The sequence below is a fragment of the Rhinopithecus roxellana genome, chromosome 6 (genome assembly GCF_007565055.1).
Source record: "Rhinopithecus roxellana isolate Shanxi Qingling chromosome 6, ASM756505v1, whole genome shotgun sequence".
In the NCBI taxonomy this organism is placed as follows: Eukaryota; Metazoa; Chordata; class Mammalia; order Primates; family Cercopithecidae; genus Rhinopithecus; species Rhinopithecus roxellana.
The window spans coordinates 77,922,522-77,940,098 of record NC_044554.1 but is presented as its reverse complement, the minus strand read 5'-3'; the positions used below and the strand labels follow the sequence as shown (position 1 = coordinate 77,940,098).

The following is a 17,577-nucleotide window of genomic DNA, read 5'->3' as shown; positions in this document are numbered from 1 at the left end:
TAATAATAATAATAATAATAATAATAATAATAATAATAATAAAAGGGCCTTTAATTGAATGTCAGTAGGTATTGGGAAAAAAAAAAAGTCCAGGTACCAGGCCTGGTGGCTTATGCCTGTAATCTCAGCACTTTGGACTTTGGGAGGCTAAGGTGGGAGGATTTCTTGAGGCCAGGAGTTCGAGACCAGCCTGGGCAATGTAGTGTGGCCCCCATTTCTAAAAAAAGAAAAAAATTAGCTGAGGGTGGTGGTGCACACCTGAAGTCCCAGCTACTCTGGTGGCTGAGGCAAGAGGATTGCTTGAGACCAGGAGTTGGAGGCTGCAGTGAGCTATGATTGTACCACTTGCACTCCAGTCTGGGTGACAGAATAAGATCCTGTCTCGAAAAAAAAGAAAAAAAGAGAAAAGAAAGGATCCAGGGAGTCCGAGCCTAAGAGGGTGGCCACAGGGGATGTCACCGTAGGGGAGGGACTCTGGGGACCGTTACACCTGGGCAGAGTCCCTTCTCAGTCTTTTGTTTTGTTTTTTGGTTTTTTTTTTGAGATGGTGTCTCACTCTGTCGCCCAGACTGGAGTGCAGTGGTGTGATCTTGGCACTCACTGCAACCTCCGCCTCCCAGGTTCAAGCAATTCTCTTGCCCAGTAGAGAACTACCAAGTAGCTGGGATTACAGGCACGCACCCACCATACCCAGCTAATTTTCGTATTTTCAGTAGAGACAGGGTTTTGCCATGTTGGCTAGGCGGGTCTCAAACTCCTGACCTCAGGTCATCCACCCGCCTTGGCCTCCCAAAGTTCTGGGATTACAGGCATGAGTCACTGCGCCCGGCCCCTTCTCACTGTTTGACTTCTTCGCAGAGTCTGAACAATGCTCAGTCTACGGGGACCCCCATTACCTCACGTTTGACGGCTTCAGCTACCGCCTCCAGGGCCGCATGACCTATGTTCTGATCAAGACTGTGGATGTACTGCCTGAGGGAGTGGAGCCCCTCCTCGTGGAGGGACGCAACAAGATGGATCCGCGCAGGAGCTCCACCTTCTTGCAAGAAGTGATTACCACCGTCTATGGCTATAAAGTGCAGCTCCAAGCTGGTCTGGAGCTTGTGGTAAGAGCTGGGCCAGGGCCTGGTGGGTGTGGGGAGGCAGGTGGACCAGGTAGGCCACCTGGAGTAGAAGTCAGAGATCCCTGTTCCCTGGGACGTTTGTGACGGTTGGGCTGGTTGTAAAATCAGAGTCAGCAGGACGCAGTAGTTCATGCCTGTAATCTCAGCTACTCAGGAGGCTAAGATGGGAGGATCACTTGAGCCCAGGAGTTCAAGACCAGCCTGGGCAACATAGCAAGACCCCACATCTCTGCAAAAAATTTAAAATGAGCTGGGTATGGGGGCGCATACCTGTAGTTCCAGCTATTGGACAGGCTGAGGCTGGAGGATCTCTTGCGCCCAGGAGTTTGAGGCTGCAGTGAGCCAAGATCTTGCCACTGCACTTTAGCCTAGGTGACAGAGAGAAACTGTCTCAAAACCAAAAACAAATTCAGCAACAAGCTCTTGTCATGTGGGGAGGCAGCGGAGGCTGGCAAGAGACAAGAGGAAGAGAGGAGGAGGAGGAGGACAGAGCATGAGGTGTGTGAAGGTCAATCCTGGGCTGAAGAACCAATGGCATCCACTATACCAATGTATTTTTATTTCTTGAGACAGAGTCTCGCTCTGTCGCCCAGGCTGGAGTGCAGTGGCACCATCTCAGCTCACTGCAACCTCACCTCCAAGGTTCAAGTGATTCTCCTGCCTCAACCTCCCTAGTAGCTGGGACTACAGGCGTGCACCACCACACCCGGCAAGATGGGGTTTTGTATTTTTAGTAGAGACACGGTTTCCCCATGTTGGCCAAGCTGGTCTGGAACTCCTGACCTCAAGTGATCCGCCTGCCTCAGCCTCCCAAAATGCTGGGATTACAGGCATGCGTCACCATGTCCGGTTAATTTTTGTATTTTTAGTAGAGATGCGGTTTCTCCATGTTGGCCAGGCTGGCCTGGAACTCCTGACCTCAAGTGATCTGCCCACCTTGGCCTCCCGAAGTGCCGAGATTACAGGCGTGAGCCACCACGCCCAGCCTCACTGCACCAATTTTTTGCAAGGAAGGACTTGGGCTGGGAAGGGGGCGGACCTCACAGAAACTTCTGCCACATGAATAGCAAAGCCCACTGGGGTATCTTATTCCACTGTCTGCACGGAGACGTATGGAGATGACTGGGAAAAGCAAAGCCCAGCCAGGAAACGGCAGCAGATCAGGTGGATTCAGCCCTCCCTGTGGCTCCTGTCTTCCCTTTTTAGGTCAACAACCAGAAGATGGCTGTCCCCTACAGGCCGAATGAGCACCTGAGGGTCACCCTGCGGGGCCAACGCCTCTACCTGGTCACCGACTTTGAGCTGGTCATCAGTTTCGGTGGAAGGAAAAATGCAGGTACCAGAGAGAGGGGAAAGCAGAGCAGAAGGGCCGTTTCTGAGAAGTGGGAGGGAAAATCCTGTCTAAGACAGGCAAAGCCTGGTGAGCGGACTCGGCCCGGTAGTGGGGCACCCAGCTCCACAGGAGGACCAGGGGGAGGTGGGGTGAGAACAGGTGGAGAGCAGAGGGCAGAGTATTGGCCAGGCGCTGTGGCACCGGCCTGTAATCCCAGAGCTCTGGGAAGCTAAGGTGGGAGGATCGCTTGAGGTCAAAAGCTCAAGACCAGCCTGGGGAACATAGTGAGACCCCCGTCTCTACAAAAAAACTGTTTAAAGGCCATGCGCAGTGGCTCACGCCTGTAATCCCAGCACTTTGGGAGGCTGAGGCAGGCCTATCACCTAAGGTCAGGAGTTCAAGACCAGCCTAGCCAACATGGTGAAACCCCATCTCTACTAAAAATACAAAAATTAGCTGGGTGTGGTGGTGGAGGCCTGTAATCCCAGCTACTTGGGAGGCTGAGGCAGGAGAATCACTTGAACATGGGAGACGAAGGTTGCAGTGAGCTGAGATGGTACAACTGCACTCCAGCCTAAGTGACAAGAGCAAAACTCTGTCTCAAAAAAAAAAAAAAAAAAATTTAAATGAGACAGGTATGTTGGTGCATGCCTGTAATCCCAGATTCTGGAACTGGAGATGCTGAGACGGGAGGATCACTTGAGGCCAGGCATTCGAGACCAGGCTGGGCAAACATAGCAAGACCCCATCTCTAAAAAAAAAATAAATAAAAAATTAGCTGGATGTGGTTGTGCACACCTGTAGTCCCAGCTACCGGAAAGGCTGAGGAGAGAGGATCACTTGAGCCCAGGAGTTGGAGGCTGCAGTAAGCCATGATTGAGCCACTGTACTCCAGCCTGGGCAACAGAGCAAGACCTGCTTTAAAAAAAAGTTAATTAAGGCCGGGCGCGGTGGCTCATGCCTATAATTCCAGCACTTTGGGAGGCTGAGGCAGGCGGATCACGAGGTCAGGAGATCGAGACCATCCTGGCTAACACGGTGAGACCCCGTCTCTACTAAAAATACAAAAAATTAGCCGGGCGTGTTGGCGGGTGCCTGTAGTCCCAGCTACTTGGGAGGCTGAGGCAGGAGAATGGAGTGAACCTGTGAAGCAGAGCTTGCAGTGAGCGGAGATCATGCCACCACACTCCAGCCTGGGCAACAGAGCAAGACTCTGTCTCAAAAAAAAAAAAAAAAGTTAATTAAATAAAAAGAGTAAGGGCTGGTTGCAGTGCTCATGCCTGTAATCCCAGTACTCTGGGAGGCCGAGGCGGGCAGATCACTTGAGGTCAGGAGTTCCAGACCAGTTTGGCCAACATGGTGAAACACCGTCTCTACTAAAAATACAAAAATTAGCCGGGCATGATGGTGTGTGCCTGTAGTCCTAGCTACTTGGGAGGCTGAGCCACGAGAATCGCTTGAAACTGGGAGGCGGAGGTTGCAGTGAGCCAAGATCACGCCACTGCACTCCAGCCTGGGCAACAGAGCAAGACTCTGTCTCAGAAAAAAAAAAAAAAAAAAGAGAGTGAGGAGTCTCACTTCTGGGGGCCCCCTTCCTCCCACAGTGATCTCCCTACCCAGCATGTACGAGGGGCTCGTGCGTGGCCTGTGTGGAAACTACGACAAGAACCGCAAGAATGACATGATGCTGCCCAGTGGCGCCCTGACCCAGAACCTCAACACCTTTGGCAACAGCTGGGAGGTGAAGACCGAGGATGTCCTCCTCCGATTGCCCAGGTGCGTGGCCTGGAAGGGATGAGGCTGGGGAGGTGAACAACAGTGTCTGTGCACAGTGGCCGTTAGCCCTCCTGTCCTTAGCAGAGGATGAAACTCCAAGGAGAGGGTGCAGAGAGGCCTGGATCCTCCCAATTCCGTCATTCCCTCTCACCTGACTCTGGGGACACCCGCTCAATGGAAATCCCACTCTGTGCCCCTGCTCTGCCCTCAGCCTGCCTTCCCAGTTCTTCTTCTTCTTTCTTTTTTTCCTTCTTCCTTCTTTCTCCTCCTCCTCGTCCTCTTCCTCCTCCTTCTTTTTCTCTTCCTCCTCCTCCCCCTTTTCCTCCTTCTTCTTCCTCTGTCACCCAGGCTGGAGTGCAGTGGCGTGATCTCAGCTCACTGCAACCTCTGCCTCCCAATTTCAAGTGATTCTTGTGCCTTAGTCTCCTGAGTAGCTGGGACCACACTCTCGGCTAATGTTCGTATTTTTAGTAGAGATGCGATTTCACCATGTTGACCATACTGGTCTCGAACTCCTGACCTCAAGGGATCCGCCCACTTTGGCCTCCCAAAGTGCTGGGATTACAGGTGTGAGCCACCACACTCAGCCCCATTTCTTATTTCTTTTTTTAAAATAGATTTTTTTTTTTTTTTTTTTTTGAGATGGAGTCTCTCTCTGTCGCCCAGGCTGGAGTGCAGTGGCCGGATCTCAGCTCACTGCAAGCTCCGCCTCCCGGGTTTACGCCATTCTCCTGCCTCAGCCTCCCGAGTAGCTGGGACTACAGGCGCCCACCACCTCACCCGGCTAGTTTTTTGTAGTTTTTAGTAGAGACGGGGTTTCACTGTGTTAGCCAGGATGGTCTCGATCTCCTGACCTCGTGATCCGCTCGTCTCGGCCTCCCAAAGTGCTGGGATTACAGGCTTGAGCCACCGCGCCCGGCCTAAAATAGATTTTTTAGAGATGGGGTCTTGCTCTGTTACCCAGATTGGAGTACAGTGGCGTGATCTTGGCTCACTGCAGCCTCCACCTCCTGGGCTCAAGTATCCTCCTGCCTCAGTCTCCCGAGTAGCTGGGACTCCAGGCAGGCACCACCACACCCGGCTAATCAGTTGTTCTTCTTCTTCCCCCACTTCACCTTCCTCGGGGCCTCACCTGACCCAGTGGCTGTCTCTGCTGCAGGGCTATACCAGTGGAGGAAAGACGAGGGGTGGAACTGAGCTTCCACGTGTCCGAATGTAGCCCGGAGCAGCTGGCGAGCAACAGCACCCAGGCCTGTAGGGTGCTGGCAGACCCCCAGGGCCCATTTGCTGCCTGTCACCAGACAGTGGCTGCAGAGCCCTTCCAGGAGTGAGTCATGGGCCCAGGACTTGCGGGAATGGCCCAGGTGCCTGCTCTGGTCTTTCCCTGGGGCCTCCTGCCCACTTCCTGACCCAAGCTCTGTGTGGTTCACTCCTCCGTTCTCCCTGTGGCCTCATTTCCTTGTGACCCTCCCTGGACACCAGCTGATGTCTTTCTATTTGGGGTTCCAGGTTCTCTTCTGCAGGGGTGGGTCTCCTCACCTCCCCAAACTCTGACTGCACCATTCCTGCCCCCTCTCCGCCCCAGGCACTGCATGCTGGATCTGTGCTCCACTCAGGACCCAAGAGAGCAAGAGGAGCTGCGCTGCCAGGTCCTCAGTGGGTACGCCATCCTCTGCCAAGAGGCGGGCACTGTCCTGGCTGGCTGGCGGGACCGCACCCTCTGCGGTGAGGCGCTGCCCCTCCCCGTGCCTACCCTGACCCCTCTGCCATCCACCTCTGCTGAACACTCTTCCCACCACTGCCTCATCTCGGACTTTCTGTCTTAGTCTCAGCATCGCTCGAATTTCTGTCTTAGTCCTAGGTCCAAGTCAGCACAACCAACAGCTTGCCTCCTTCTCTACCCCTACCTGGGAGCCTCCCAACCCCATCCCACATCCCACCCCTTCCTGCCAAGGTCCACCTCTGCTCAACCAGTTCCTTCAAATGCTGTAATGCTGCAGACAAAAAGACCCTGGATGGGCTGGGCATGGTGGCTCACACCTATAATCCCAGTGCTTTGGGAGGCCGAGGCTGGAGGATGGCTTGAGCCCAGGAGTCCCAGGCTGCAGTGAACCATGACTGCACCACTGCACCCCAGCCTGGGCAACAGAGCAACATCCTATTTAAAAAAGAAAAGAAAAGAAAAGAAAGAAAGAAAAAGAAAAAAGAAAGAAAGAAAAAGAAAAGACTAGACAGGCTGGTTGTGGTAGCTCACACCTGTAGCTTCACCACTTTGGGAGCCTGAGGCAGGAGGATCAATTGAAGCCAAGAGTTTGAGACCAGTTTGGGCAACACAGTGAGACCCCATCTCTATAAAAATTGTAAACAAATTAGCCAGGTGTGGTGGTGCATGACTATAGCTCCAGTCACCAGGGAAGCTGAGGTGGGAGGATCACGGGAACCCAGGAGTTGGAGGCTGCAGTGAGCTGTGATAACGCCAGCCTAGGCACTCCAGCCTGGGCAACAGAGTGAGACTCCATCTCAAAAAAGAAAAAGAAAAAGAAAAAGAAAAAAAGACCCTAGATGAAGCTCCCACGCGTTCTGGCTTCTTGCCTATAAGCAACTCTGAGTGTTTTTGTTGTTGTCGTTTGAGACGGAGTTTTGCTCTTTGTCGCCCAGGCTGGAGTGCAACAGCGCGATCTTGGCTCACTGCAACCTCTGCCTCCCGGGTTCAAGTGATTCTCCTGTCTCAGCCTCCCGAGTAGCTGGGATTTCAGGTGCCCGCCACCATGCCTGGCTCATTTTTGTATTTTTAGCAGAGATGGGATTTCACCATGTTGGCCAGGCTGGTCTTGAACTCCTGACCTCACGTGATCCACCTGCCTCATCCTCCCAAAGTGTTGGGATTACAGGTGTGAGCCACTGCGTCCAGCCTACTCTGAGTTTGCCTGCCCAGCCCCAGCCAGCTTCTGACCACGATTGTCCCCGCAGCCATGGAGTGTCCAGCAGGTACCATGTATCAGAGCTGTATGACACCCTGCCCAGCGTCCTGTGCCAACCTGCCGGACCCCGGGGACTGCGAAGGCCCCTGCGTGGAAGGCTGTGCCAGCATCCCAGGCTATGCCTACAGCGGCACCCAGAGCCTCCCGCTGGCTGACTGTGGTTGCACCAGCAATGGCATCTACTACCAGGTCCGGGCTGGCAGCGGGAGGCCCCGGGGAACAGAGGTGCCAAGGAGAGCCAGACCAGGGATGGAACCGGAACGTCTCCTCCTGACCCCTCCCCTTTCTAGCTGGGCAGCAGCTTTGTGACTGAGGACTGCTCTCAGCGCTGCACCTGTGCCACCTCACGGATCCTGCTGTGCGAGCCATTCAGCTGCAGAGAGGGGGAGGTCTGCACCCTGGGGAACCACACCCGAGGCTGCTTTCCAGGTGAACCTGCACCCCTGCCTGGTTCCAAGCTGCCCCATGCCCTGGGGCATCCATGGACCAAGGATCGTCCCTTTGTCCTGGGGACTCTTCCACATTGATTTCAGGACGTCTGTCCCTGCCTTTGTAGGGAGAGACAAAGGACAAAGATCTCCCCTTCCCTAAGCATCCACGACCTGCCCAATCCTTCCCTAGCATTCCTTCCCATTATCTCCTTCAGCCCTGGTGGTTAGCACAGGACTTCTAATTTATACATAACAAACATGGAGTTCAGAGAGGTTAAGCAGTTTCCTGCCGGGCGTGGGTGACTCATGCCTATAATCCCAGCATTTTCCGAGGTGAAGTGGGAGAATTGCTTTGAGCTCAGGAGTTCAAGATTAGCCTGGGCAATATGGGGAGACATCGTCTCTACTAAACATTAAAGAAAAAAAGAGCTGGGTGTGGTGGTGCACTCCTGTAGTCTCAGCTACTTGGAAAGCTGAGGTGGGAAGATCACTTGAGCCCAAGAAATTGAGGCTACAGTGAGCTATAATTGTGCCACTGCACTCCAGCCTGGGTGACAGAGTGAGATCCTGTCTCAAAACAGAAGAGAAGAGAAGGGAGATGGGGAGGGAAGGGGAGAGGAGGAAAGGAAGGGAGGGAAAGGAGGGGAGAGGAGGGGAGAAGAGACAGAGGGAGGGAGAGAGGAAGAGAGGAAAGAAGAGATAAAAGAGTTTCGAAGGGCCGGTGCGCGGTGGCTCACGCTTGTAATCCCAGCACTTTGGGAGGCTGAGGCAGGTGGATCACAAGGTCAGGAGATTGAGACCATCCTGGCTAACACGATGAAACCCCATCTCTACTAAAAAAATACAAAAATTAGCCAAGCGTGGTGGTGGGCGCCTATAGTCCCAGCTACTTGGGAGGCTGAGGCAGGAGAATGGTGTGAACCCGGGAGGTGGAGCTTGCAGTGAGCCGAGATCGCGCCACTGCACTCCAGCCTGGGCGACAGTGTGAGACTCCGTCTCAAAAAAAAAAAAAAAAAAAAAAGAGTTTCGAAGGAAGTAAGTTTCCCCAAAGCCCAGGGCTAGTGAGGCAGGGTTGGGAGTCAGGCTGGCTGACCCCTGGCCAGTCTCTGGCAGCCGCTACTTTCTCCCCTGGCGTCCCAGCCTCCAGCCAGGCCTTCCCTGAGCTGGGAATGTCCTCCCAGGGGCCCCCTCCCACAACCCTCTCTGTCCTTGCAGAAAGCCCGTGTCTGCGGAACCCCTGTCAGAATGATGGGCAGTGTCAGGAGCAGGGAGCCACCTTCACCTGCGAGTGTGAAGTTGGTTATGGAGGAGACCTTTGTACGGAGCCTCGAGATGTGCCAGCTCCCAGAAAGCCAGGTGAGGGCATCATCCAAGGCCCTGTACCCTCACAGCCTCTTCCTGGCCCACAACCACAGAATGATTCTATATGTATTGTATTCACATGTAGAATGATATGCATTATAATATGTTATAGATACATAAAAAACAAGATTGATTTGTATATATGATAGTAATATATTAATATATGTTGTATGTTAATTATATATTTATATATTGCATATATTATTATAGTAGGAATTATAATATAATCCCTAGAAATTAGCAAGACAAGCATCCTCAAAAAACCAGTCCTGGCCGGGCGCGGTGGCTCATGCCTGTAATCCCAGCACTTTGGGAGGCCGAGGTGGGCGGATCATGAGGTCAGGAGATCGAGACCATTCTGGCTAACATGGTGAAACCCTGTCTCCACTAAAAATACAAAAAGTTAGCCAGGCGTGGTGGTGTGTGCCTGTAGTCTCAGCTACTCAGGAGGCTAAGGCAGGAGAATCACTTGAACTCGGGAAGTGGAGGTTGCAGTGAGCCAAGATCAAGCCACTGCACTTCAGCCTGGGTGACAGAGCAAGAATCCATCTCAAAAAAAAAAAAAAAAAAAAAAAATTAGCGGGTATGGTGGTGCACAGCTGTAATCCCAGCTACTCGGAGGCTGAGGCACGAGACTCGCTTGAACCCTGGAGGCAGAGGTTGCCATGAGCTAAGATTGCACTACTGCGCTGCAGCCTGGATGACAAAGCAAGACTCCATCTCAGAAAAAAACCAAAAACCAAAACCAAAAACAAAACAAAAAACTAGTTCCTGTGCCCACCTCCTACCTATATACTGTGGAATCTTCTCTCTGAAGCCCAGCTCCCCATTCCTGTGACCTGTATCTCTCACCCCTGCTGCTTCCTCCTCCTGTGTCCATCGGTGCCTCTCCAGCACCTTCCACTGTCCTTCCCCATCCCAAACTACAATTCCCATGAGCCTCTGGGCCAGCGGTTTTTCAGCTTTATCTTGTCTAAGATTGAAGAGGGGGTAACTTGTGAACATGTGTATTCCAGAACACACCCCGAAAGATCAGATCCAGTAGGTCTGGAGTGGGCCCAGGAATCTTTTTTTTTTTTTAAGACAGAGTCTTGCTCTGTTGCCCAGGTTGGAGTGCAGTGGCATGATCTCCGCTCATTGCAACCTCCTCCTCCCAGCTTCAAGTGCTTCGCCTGTCTCAGCCTCCTGAGTAGCTGGGATTACAGGTGCTGGCCACCACGCCTGGCTAATTTTGTATTTTTGGTAGAGACAGGGTTTCGCCATTTTGGCCAGGCTGGTCTCGAACTCCTGACCCCAGGTGATCCTCCCACCTCAGCCTCCCAAAGTGCTGGGATTACAGGCATGAGCCACCGCACCCAGTCAGAATCTGCATTTTCAACAAGGGCCCAGGAAACTATGGAAGTGACTCCAGGGCTACTCTTTGAGAAATGCTGGCTGAGATGACACCTGGACTCTAGGGCACCTATGAGGAACAGCTACCCCCTCTATAGGCTTAAGGGAGGGCAGGCATGGTGGTTCATGCCTGTAATTCCAGGACTTTGGGAGGCTGAGGCAGGAGGATAGCTTGAGCCCAGGAGTTCAAGACCAGCCTGGTAACATAGCAAGACCCCATCTCTACAAAAAATCACGAAAATTAACTGAGTGTGGTGGCATGTGCCTGTAGTCCCAGCTACTTGGAAAGGAGGCTGAGGCGGGAGGATCGCTTGAGCCCAGGAGTTCAAGGCTGCAGAAAGCTATGATCCGGCTACTGCACTCCAGCCTGGGCAACAGAGCCAGACCCTGTCTAAAAAGGCTTATGGGAAACAGAAAACATTGTGGGGGTTGGGGTGGGGGCGCTAAGACCTTGGAGTCCCTGGAGGTGAGAACCTCCTGGAGGGAGAAGCAGACATACCTAGAGATTTAGAGAGATGAGGTCCCCTGGGGTAGCACGCAGTCCCCAAAAGGGAGTGCCCATGAGTCCCCACCCTTCCCGTCTCACGTTCGACCTAATGTCTCTTCCCCACACCTGGAAGCATCTGACCCGGTGGCCGTCCTACTGGGACTGCTGGTGCCTGTGGTGGTTGTAGTACTGGCCGTGACCAGAGAGTGCATTTATAGAATGAGGAGGAAGAGGTGAGTCCTGGGAAGAGGAAGGGTGGGTGGGGTGTGCAAATTGGGGAGTGCAAACGGGGGAGCGGCTGGGCCCATAAAGGGCCACTCGGGGACCCATGTCTATTCCCCCATGCCTTCTAGAGAGAAAATGCAGGGCCAGGAGGGAGACAGACTGGCCAGGCTGGTGGACACAGGTGAGAACCGACCCCACAGCCCGGAACCTTAGGGCCTAGAGTTGAGTCTCCTCTCATACATGGTTTTCTTGCTTTCTCCTCAGATATTGTTCTGGACTGTGCCGGTTAAGTTGCTCAGTTTTGAATTGTCTTCAAACAAGAAGATTAAATAAATATACGTATTTATTTATTTGAGACAGGGTTTTGCTCTATCATCCAGGCTGGAGTGCAGTGGCATGATCAGAGCTCACTACAGCCTCAACCTCCTGGGCCTCCTGCCTCAGCCTCCCAGGTAGCTGGGACTGCAGGCATGCGTCACCATGAGGGTTAAATTTTAACATTGTTGTTTTTGTAGAGATAGGGGAGAGAGTCTCACTACGTTGCCCAGGCTGATCTCAAACTCCTGGCGTCCAGCAATCCTCCCGCCTTGGCCTTCCAGGACACTGCAGTTACAGGCATGAGCCACGGCACCTGGCCAAAATTATTTATTTTTGTCTTGGTTTTTTGTTGAGACAGGGTCTCGCTCTGTCTCCCAGGCTGGAATACAGTGGTGTGATCTCTGTTCACTGCAACCTCTGCCTCCTGGGTTCAAGCAATTCTCCTGCCTCAGCCTCCTAAGTAGATGGGATTACAAGTATGCACCACCTTGCCTGGCTAATTTTTGTATTTTTAGTAGAAATGAGGTTTTGCCATGTTGGCCAAGCTGGTCTCGAACTCCTGACCTCAAGTGATCCGCCTAACTCGGGCTCCCAAAGTGCTGGGATTACTGGCGTGAGCCACTGTGCCTGGCCCAAAATTATGTATTTTTGAGACGTGAATGTCCACATGATTATGGTGGAGGAAGTTGGGTCTTAGAGGGAGGAAAATGAGGGAGAGAGGCACGTGGAGGACTAGGTAGGGCTGGGTTCTGTGCAAAATGTCTAGAGGGGAGAGGAACTTAGGTTTGAGGTGGGGTTGTTGTCCCTTAGAGAAAACCACATGGGGGTGGCCCATTTGGTCCCGGCAAGGCTGACATCACTGGGGGAGACAGAAGGAGCAGGGAAGGCAGAAGGAACAGGGCAGGCAGGGGAACAGAGGGTGGGATGCAGCCCCAGACCCTTGGCTTCTGATTTAGGAGAAGACTTCACCCCAGGAATCTGAGTGCTTAGAGGATATGGCGTCTGGCTCCCCACCAAGGTGATTCTGAGAAATTTTACATGTCAAATACAGACTAAGGTTGGGGAATGTGGCTTTTTCTTTTTTCTTTCTTTCTTTCTTTTTTTTTTGGAGACAAGGTCTCACTCTGTTGCCCAGGCTAGAGTGCAGTGGTGCAGTCATAGCTCACTGCAGCCTTGACCCCCGGGGCTCAAATGATCCTCCCATCTCAGCCTCCTGAGTAGCTGGTACTACAGGTATGCACCACTACGCCTGGCTAATTTTGATGTTTTTTGGAAGAGAGAGGGTCTCACTATTTTGCCCAGGCTGGTCTTGAACTCCTGGGCTCAAAGAGCTCAGCCTGCCTCCACCTCCCAAAGTACTAGGAATACAGGTGAGCCACCTTGCCCAGCCAAATGTGGCCTGCCTGCCTTTCCTCCCTCCCTCCTTTCCTTTCTTCTTTCCTTCCTTCCTCCATCCTTCCCTCCCTCCTTCCCTTCCTTTTCTTGCTCTCTTCCTCCCTCATTTCCTTCCTTCTTTCCTTCCTTCCTTCCTCCCTCCTTCCCTCTCTCCCTGCCTGCCTCCCTTCCTTCTTCCCTCCCTCCCTCCCTCCCTCTCTCTCTCTTTCTCTCTCCCCTCCCTCCCTCCCTTCCTTCCTCCCTTCCTTCCTTTTGTAGAGACAGGTGCTTCCTGTTACCCAGGCTAGAGTGCAGTGGTGCAATCATAGTTCATCCCCTAAGTCCCTCCCACACCTCCTCGGGGGTACAAAACATGGGTGATGTGTCACCAAGGGAAGATGGGACAGAGGACTCAAGAGCCCGAGGGACTCCAGAAGAGGGCAGTAGAGGTGAGAAATTGAGGACAAGACGCCCCGGGCTGGAAAGGGCCCAAGCTGTGATTTGGGGTCCAGCACTGACACAAACACGACAACAGGGGGCGACGGAGAGGCAGAAATGGAAAAAGCAGGTCGGGCGTGGTGGCTCACGCCTGTAATCCCAGCGCCTTGGGAGGCTGAGAGGGGAGGACTGCTTGAGGCCAGGAGTTTGAGATCAACCTGGGCAATATTATGAGGCCCCCCCCCCGCCGTCTCCACAAAGAATAAAAAATCAGCTGGGCGTGGTGATGTGCTACTCGGGAGGCTCAGATGGGAGCTTGAACTCTGGGCTCAAGCCTCAGCCTCTCAAGTAGCCAGGACTACAGGCGCATGTCACCATGCCTTGGCTAAAAAAAGTGGGTTTTTTCCAAAAAGCAAATCAGCCTGTGACCCTCTGGGGAGGCCCCCACCCTCAGCATTCCTCCATTTCCCAAAAGGGGCTGGGGGTTACTGAGGGCGGGGTCTGGGGTCTGGGGTCTGGGCTGCTGAAGAATTCTGACCTCTATCCTAGTAGGAGTGACCCACTCACCCCAGCCTGAGGCGAAGGTGCAAACGTCCCACCCCCTTCCTGGGGACTCCTGCCTCCTATCAGGCAGGTCCTTGCTTGGGAGTGGGGACTGGGATTTTTGCTTGGGCTCTAAGAAGGAAAGGAAGGCTTGCTGGGTGCAGTGGCTCACACCTGTAATCCCAGCACTTTGGGAGGCTAAGGCAGGCGGATCTTTTGAAGTCAATAGTTGGAAACCAGCCTGTCGAGATTGCACCACGGCACTCTAGCCTAGGCACCAGAGTGAGACTGTCTTAAAAAAAAAAAAAAAAGGCCAGGAACGGTGGCTCACGCCTGTAATCCCAGCACTTTGGGAGGCCGAGGCCGGCAGATCACGAGGTCAGGAGATCGAGACCATCCTGGCCAACACAGTGAAGCCACATCTCTACTAAAAAATACAAAAAAAATTAGGCGGGTGTGGTGGCAGGTGCCTGTAGTCCCAGCTACTCAGGAGGCTGAGGCAGGAGAATGGCGTGAACCCGGGAGGCAGAGCTTGCAGTGAGCCAAGATCGCACCACTGCACTCCAGCCTGGGCAACAGAGCAAGACTCCATCTCAAAAAAAACAAAAAACAAAAAAACACTGACAATTGGGTTGGTGGAGGATCGGGTCGTAGGACCCCAAAGGGGATTTGGGTTTGGGGATGTCAAAACAGGGAGGACAGGCTGGGTGTGGTGGCTCACACCTGTATTCCCAGTGCTTTGGGAGGCTGAGGAGGGAGAGTTGGTTGAGGTCAGGAGTTGGAGACCAGCTTGAGCAACACAGTGAGTCCCTGTCTCTACAAAAATGTAAGAAATTATTGGGTGACTGAGGCGGGAGGACTGTCTGAGCCCAGGAGTTCCAAGCTGCAGTGAGCTATGATTGCACCACTGCACTCCAGCCTGGGCAACAGAACAGAACCCTGTCTCTAAAGAAACAACCAACCAACCAGGGAGGATTGAGTTCTAGAAATGTATTATACTCTGCGCTCATCCTCTGGGATGACACGCCCTGAGGCCTTCATGGAAGGAAGCAAGACCCAACATGGGTAAGGAGAGGACCCTGGGAAGGAAGGGTCCTGCCCAGCGAGACTCTCCCTTTCCCTAGCTGGAAGAGCATTCACGCTGGGGAGCTGGATGTGGCAGGAAGGCTCAGGGCAGCCTGGAGCTGTTGGGCTGGACCTCAGGGGGCTTCTGCAGCCCCCTACTCTGATCCCAGCTCCCCACACCGGGTCTTCACTCTTGGCCTCTCTGCTGTGCCTCTGCAATACCCATTAACCTTTCTCCAGCTACCAGCTCTCTAGGATACCTGATCTAGCCTGGATGTCTGGTTGGCAGGGGAAGAGGGTGGGCCTGGGCAACATCCTCTGGATGGACCCGAGTCCCTCCCACACCTCCTTGGGGGTACAAAACATGGATGATGTGCCACCAAGGGAAGAGGGGACAGAGGACTCAAGAGCCTGAGGAACTCCAGAAGACGGTTGTAGAGGTGGGAAACTGAGGACAAGCCTCCCTGGACCGGGAAGGGCTCAAACTGATTTGGGGTCCAGCACTGACCCAAACACGTCAACAGGGGGCGACTCAAGTGCAGAAATGGAAAAGGCAGGTTGGGCGCGGAGGTTCGCGCCTATAATCCCAGCGCCTTGGGAAGCTGAGAGGGGAGGATCACTTGAAGCCAGGAGTTTGAGATCAGCCTGGACAACATTGTGAGACCCACCCCGCCGGCCCATCTCTACAAAAAAATTTAAAACTGGGCGTGGTAGCGTGTGCCTGGAGGATTCCCAGTTACTCAGAAGGGTGAGATGGGAGGATCCCTTGAGCCCAGGAGTTGAAGGTTATAGTGAACTATGATCATTCCACTGCACTCCAGCCTGAGCGACAGAGCGAGACCCTGTCTCAAAAACAAACAAAAAAGCGAAAAAACAGAAAAAGAAATGGACCAGGTTAAGCCAGGCTGGTCCTTGTCAAGACCTGCCCCTGCAGGTGTCCAGGGGGAGGGAGGCCAGAAAGATCCCTGGAGAAAAGGACACAGAAAATGGCAAGAAAGAGAGCCGGGCCTTTGGAGGGGGAAGTTGGGGGAAGACAGGAGGTTCCCCCTCCCGTTTCCAAGAGGCTGGGAGAACCTGCCCGGGCAGCATCTTGAATGGGAGAATTGTCCTTGGCCCAGCCACCCGAGCAAGTGCCTGTGTACACATGTGGGGGGTCCCTTCTTCCCTTCCCCCACAGCCAATGCAGACACTCTCCCCGCATTGCCTCAAAATCTACCCCAGCTGTCAGCATCTGGCCCCCATCTGTCTCCTTCATCCAACAGGACCCCCTGCTCCAGCTCCTGCCCCCTCCTCCCTCTCCAGGGGCTGTGGAGCAGGGGTGGGAGCTCAAGGCCTTCCCTCCTTCCTTCTCGCAGCAGCCCCTGGCCAGGACAGAGGAACCAGCACAGGGGAGGGAGGGGACAGCCCCACCCCGGAGGTGCCCCAGGCTCTTGGCAGAGCCAGCTGGAGCTGTTAGAAGCAGCTGCCGAATGATTCATCTTGCCCCACCACCTCAAACACACCCTGGGGCTCATAACCAAGTTCCAGCCCCTACAGCCCTGCAGCCTCCAGACCTCTGACCCCTCTCGGTCAGTCACAAAGCCCTCCCTACCCAGCCCCACTCTCCTTAGAAATGTAGTCCATCACCCCCGGAGCTGGGACACGTCCCATTTTCTTTTATTTATACAAAAAGTTATTTTTAAATATAATTTAAGAACCCCTCCAAGCACCGGCGTCCGTTTCTGGGTTCCACCACCACCTACCGCCCCTTTCACTACCTCACCCCGCACCCCTTCATGGGACACAGCTTGGGGGTCCCAGGCGGGATCCCGGGAGGCGGCATGACCAAGGCACTGTTCTGGAAACAGACACGATGATGGATCCCTGTTTCAACTTGGGCAAAGGAGGCCGTAGTGAAACACAGGTTCCCTCCAACACAGAGCTGTGACAAGGACGGTAGAAAAACGAAACGAAAAAACAAGAAGGGAACGGGGAGAAAAATTAAGTCCAGAAACAAAACTCAAAAACCTTCAATATGAAGGCAGCAGCTAGGGGAGAGGCATTTACAAGGGAAAAAATGATTGAGTTTGGTGGTGACAGCAGCAAGTTGGGACTACAAACCCCAATGGTTTTGTCACTGGGCCCTGACACCCCTTCTTGCCCCCTGGGCAGCCCCCCTCTCCGGAGCTGGCAAGGGAGTCACACTCTCTTTGGTCTGCGGGAAGGCACCCGTCAAGGTGAGGGGGGGTCACCTGGGGAGGCCGGGAGAGGATGGGCGCTTCCTTTCCCTCTGGTCACACCCAGTCCCGAGGGAAAGGTGCCCTCACCCTTGGTCTGGAGTTCTTCGAGAGGGCTGGGGGGGGTGATTTCCCCCTCCTATTATGGCAGAACCCCCAAATCCTGTCTCTCCAAATTGCCAACTCCCCACCCCACGGGTTCAAAGTGCAATCCAGCGGGGCTCAGGGTTGGGGGCCTCTGTGAGTCCCCACTCTGCCCCAGAAAGATGGGGAGGCCGTGTCCCTGGGGTGGGCAGTTCCTGCAGGTCAGTACTGCGGGGTCGGTCCTCCGGTCCCACCCGGGGCTCCTGGCTTGGCCTGGGACTTCATGTGCTGGACACTGGCCAAGATTTTCTTCTGGTGTCCCGCCAGAGTGACTCCGATTCGGAGCAGGTCCCTGTAGAAGGAAAGGAGAGCTCGGTGAGACCCTAGGGTCCCTGGGGCCGCTCTCTTCGCTTGGCTACTGAGCTGGT

General features: G+C 53.8%; 2 protein-coding genes across 2 annotated transcripts in view; one reads left to right on the top strand and one right to left on the bottom strand.

The window, feature by feature from the left end:
- The window catches only part of ZAN (zonadhesin), a 64,016-nt gene extending 52,574 nt beyond the window's left edge, over positions 1-11,442 (top strand). Inside the window, exons 37-47 of the mRNA XM_030932772.1 lie at positions 859-1,106; positions 2,331-2,460; positions 4,062-4,233; positions 5,393-5,560; positions 5,819-5,958; positions 7,204-7,403; positions 7,505-7,643; positions 8,861-9,001; positions 11,020-11,119; positions 11,240-11,292; positions 11,376-11,442. Of these exons, the coding sequence (XP_030788632.1) occupies positions 859-1,106; positions 2,331-2,460; positions 4,062-4,233; positions 5,393-5,560; positions 5,819-5,958; positions 7,204-7,403; positions 7,505-7,643; positions 8,861-9,001; positions 11,020-11,119; positions 11,240-11,292; positions 11,376-11,401 (1,517 nt within the window). The 3' untranslated portion in view covers positions 11,402-11,442. The remainder of the gene's footprint in view (positions 1-858; positions 1,107-2,330; positions 2,461-4,061; positions 4,234-5,392; positions 5,561-5,818; positions 5,959-7,203; positions 7,404-7,504; positions 7,644-8,860; positions 9,002-11,019; positions 11,120-11,239; positions 11,293-11,375) is intronic.
- Positions 11,443-16,473: 5,031 nt separating this feature from the next.
- Positions 16,474-17,577, bottom strand: part of EPHB4 (EPH receptor B4) — a 28,056-nt gene continuing 26,952 nt past the window's right edge. The window contains exon 17 of the mRNA XM_010377737.2: positions 16,474-17,501. Coding sequence (XP_010376039.1) covers positions 17,372-17,501 — 130 coding nt within the window. The 3' untranslated portion in view covers positions 16,474-17,371. The remainder of the gene's footprint in view (positions 17,502-17,577) is intronic.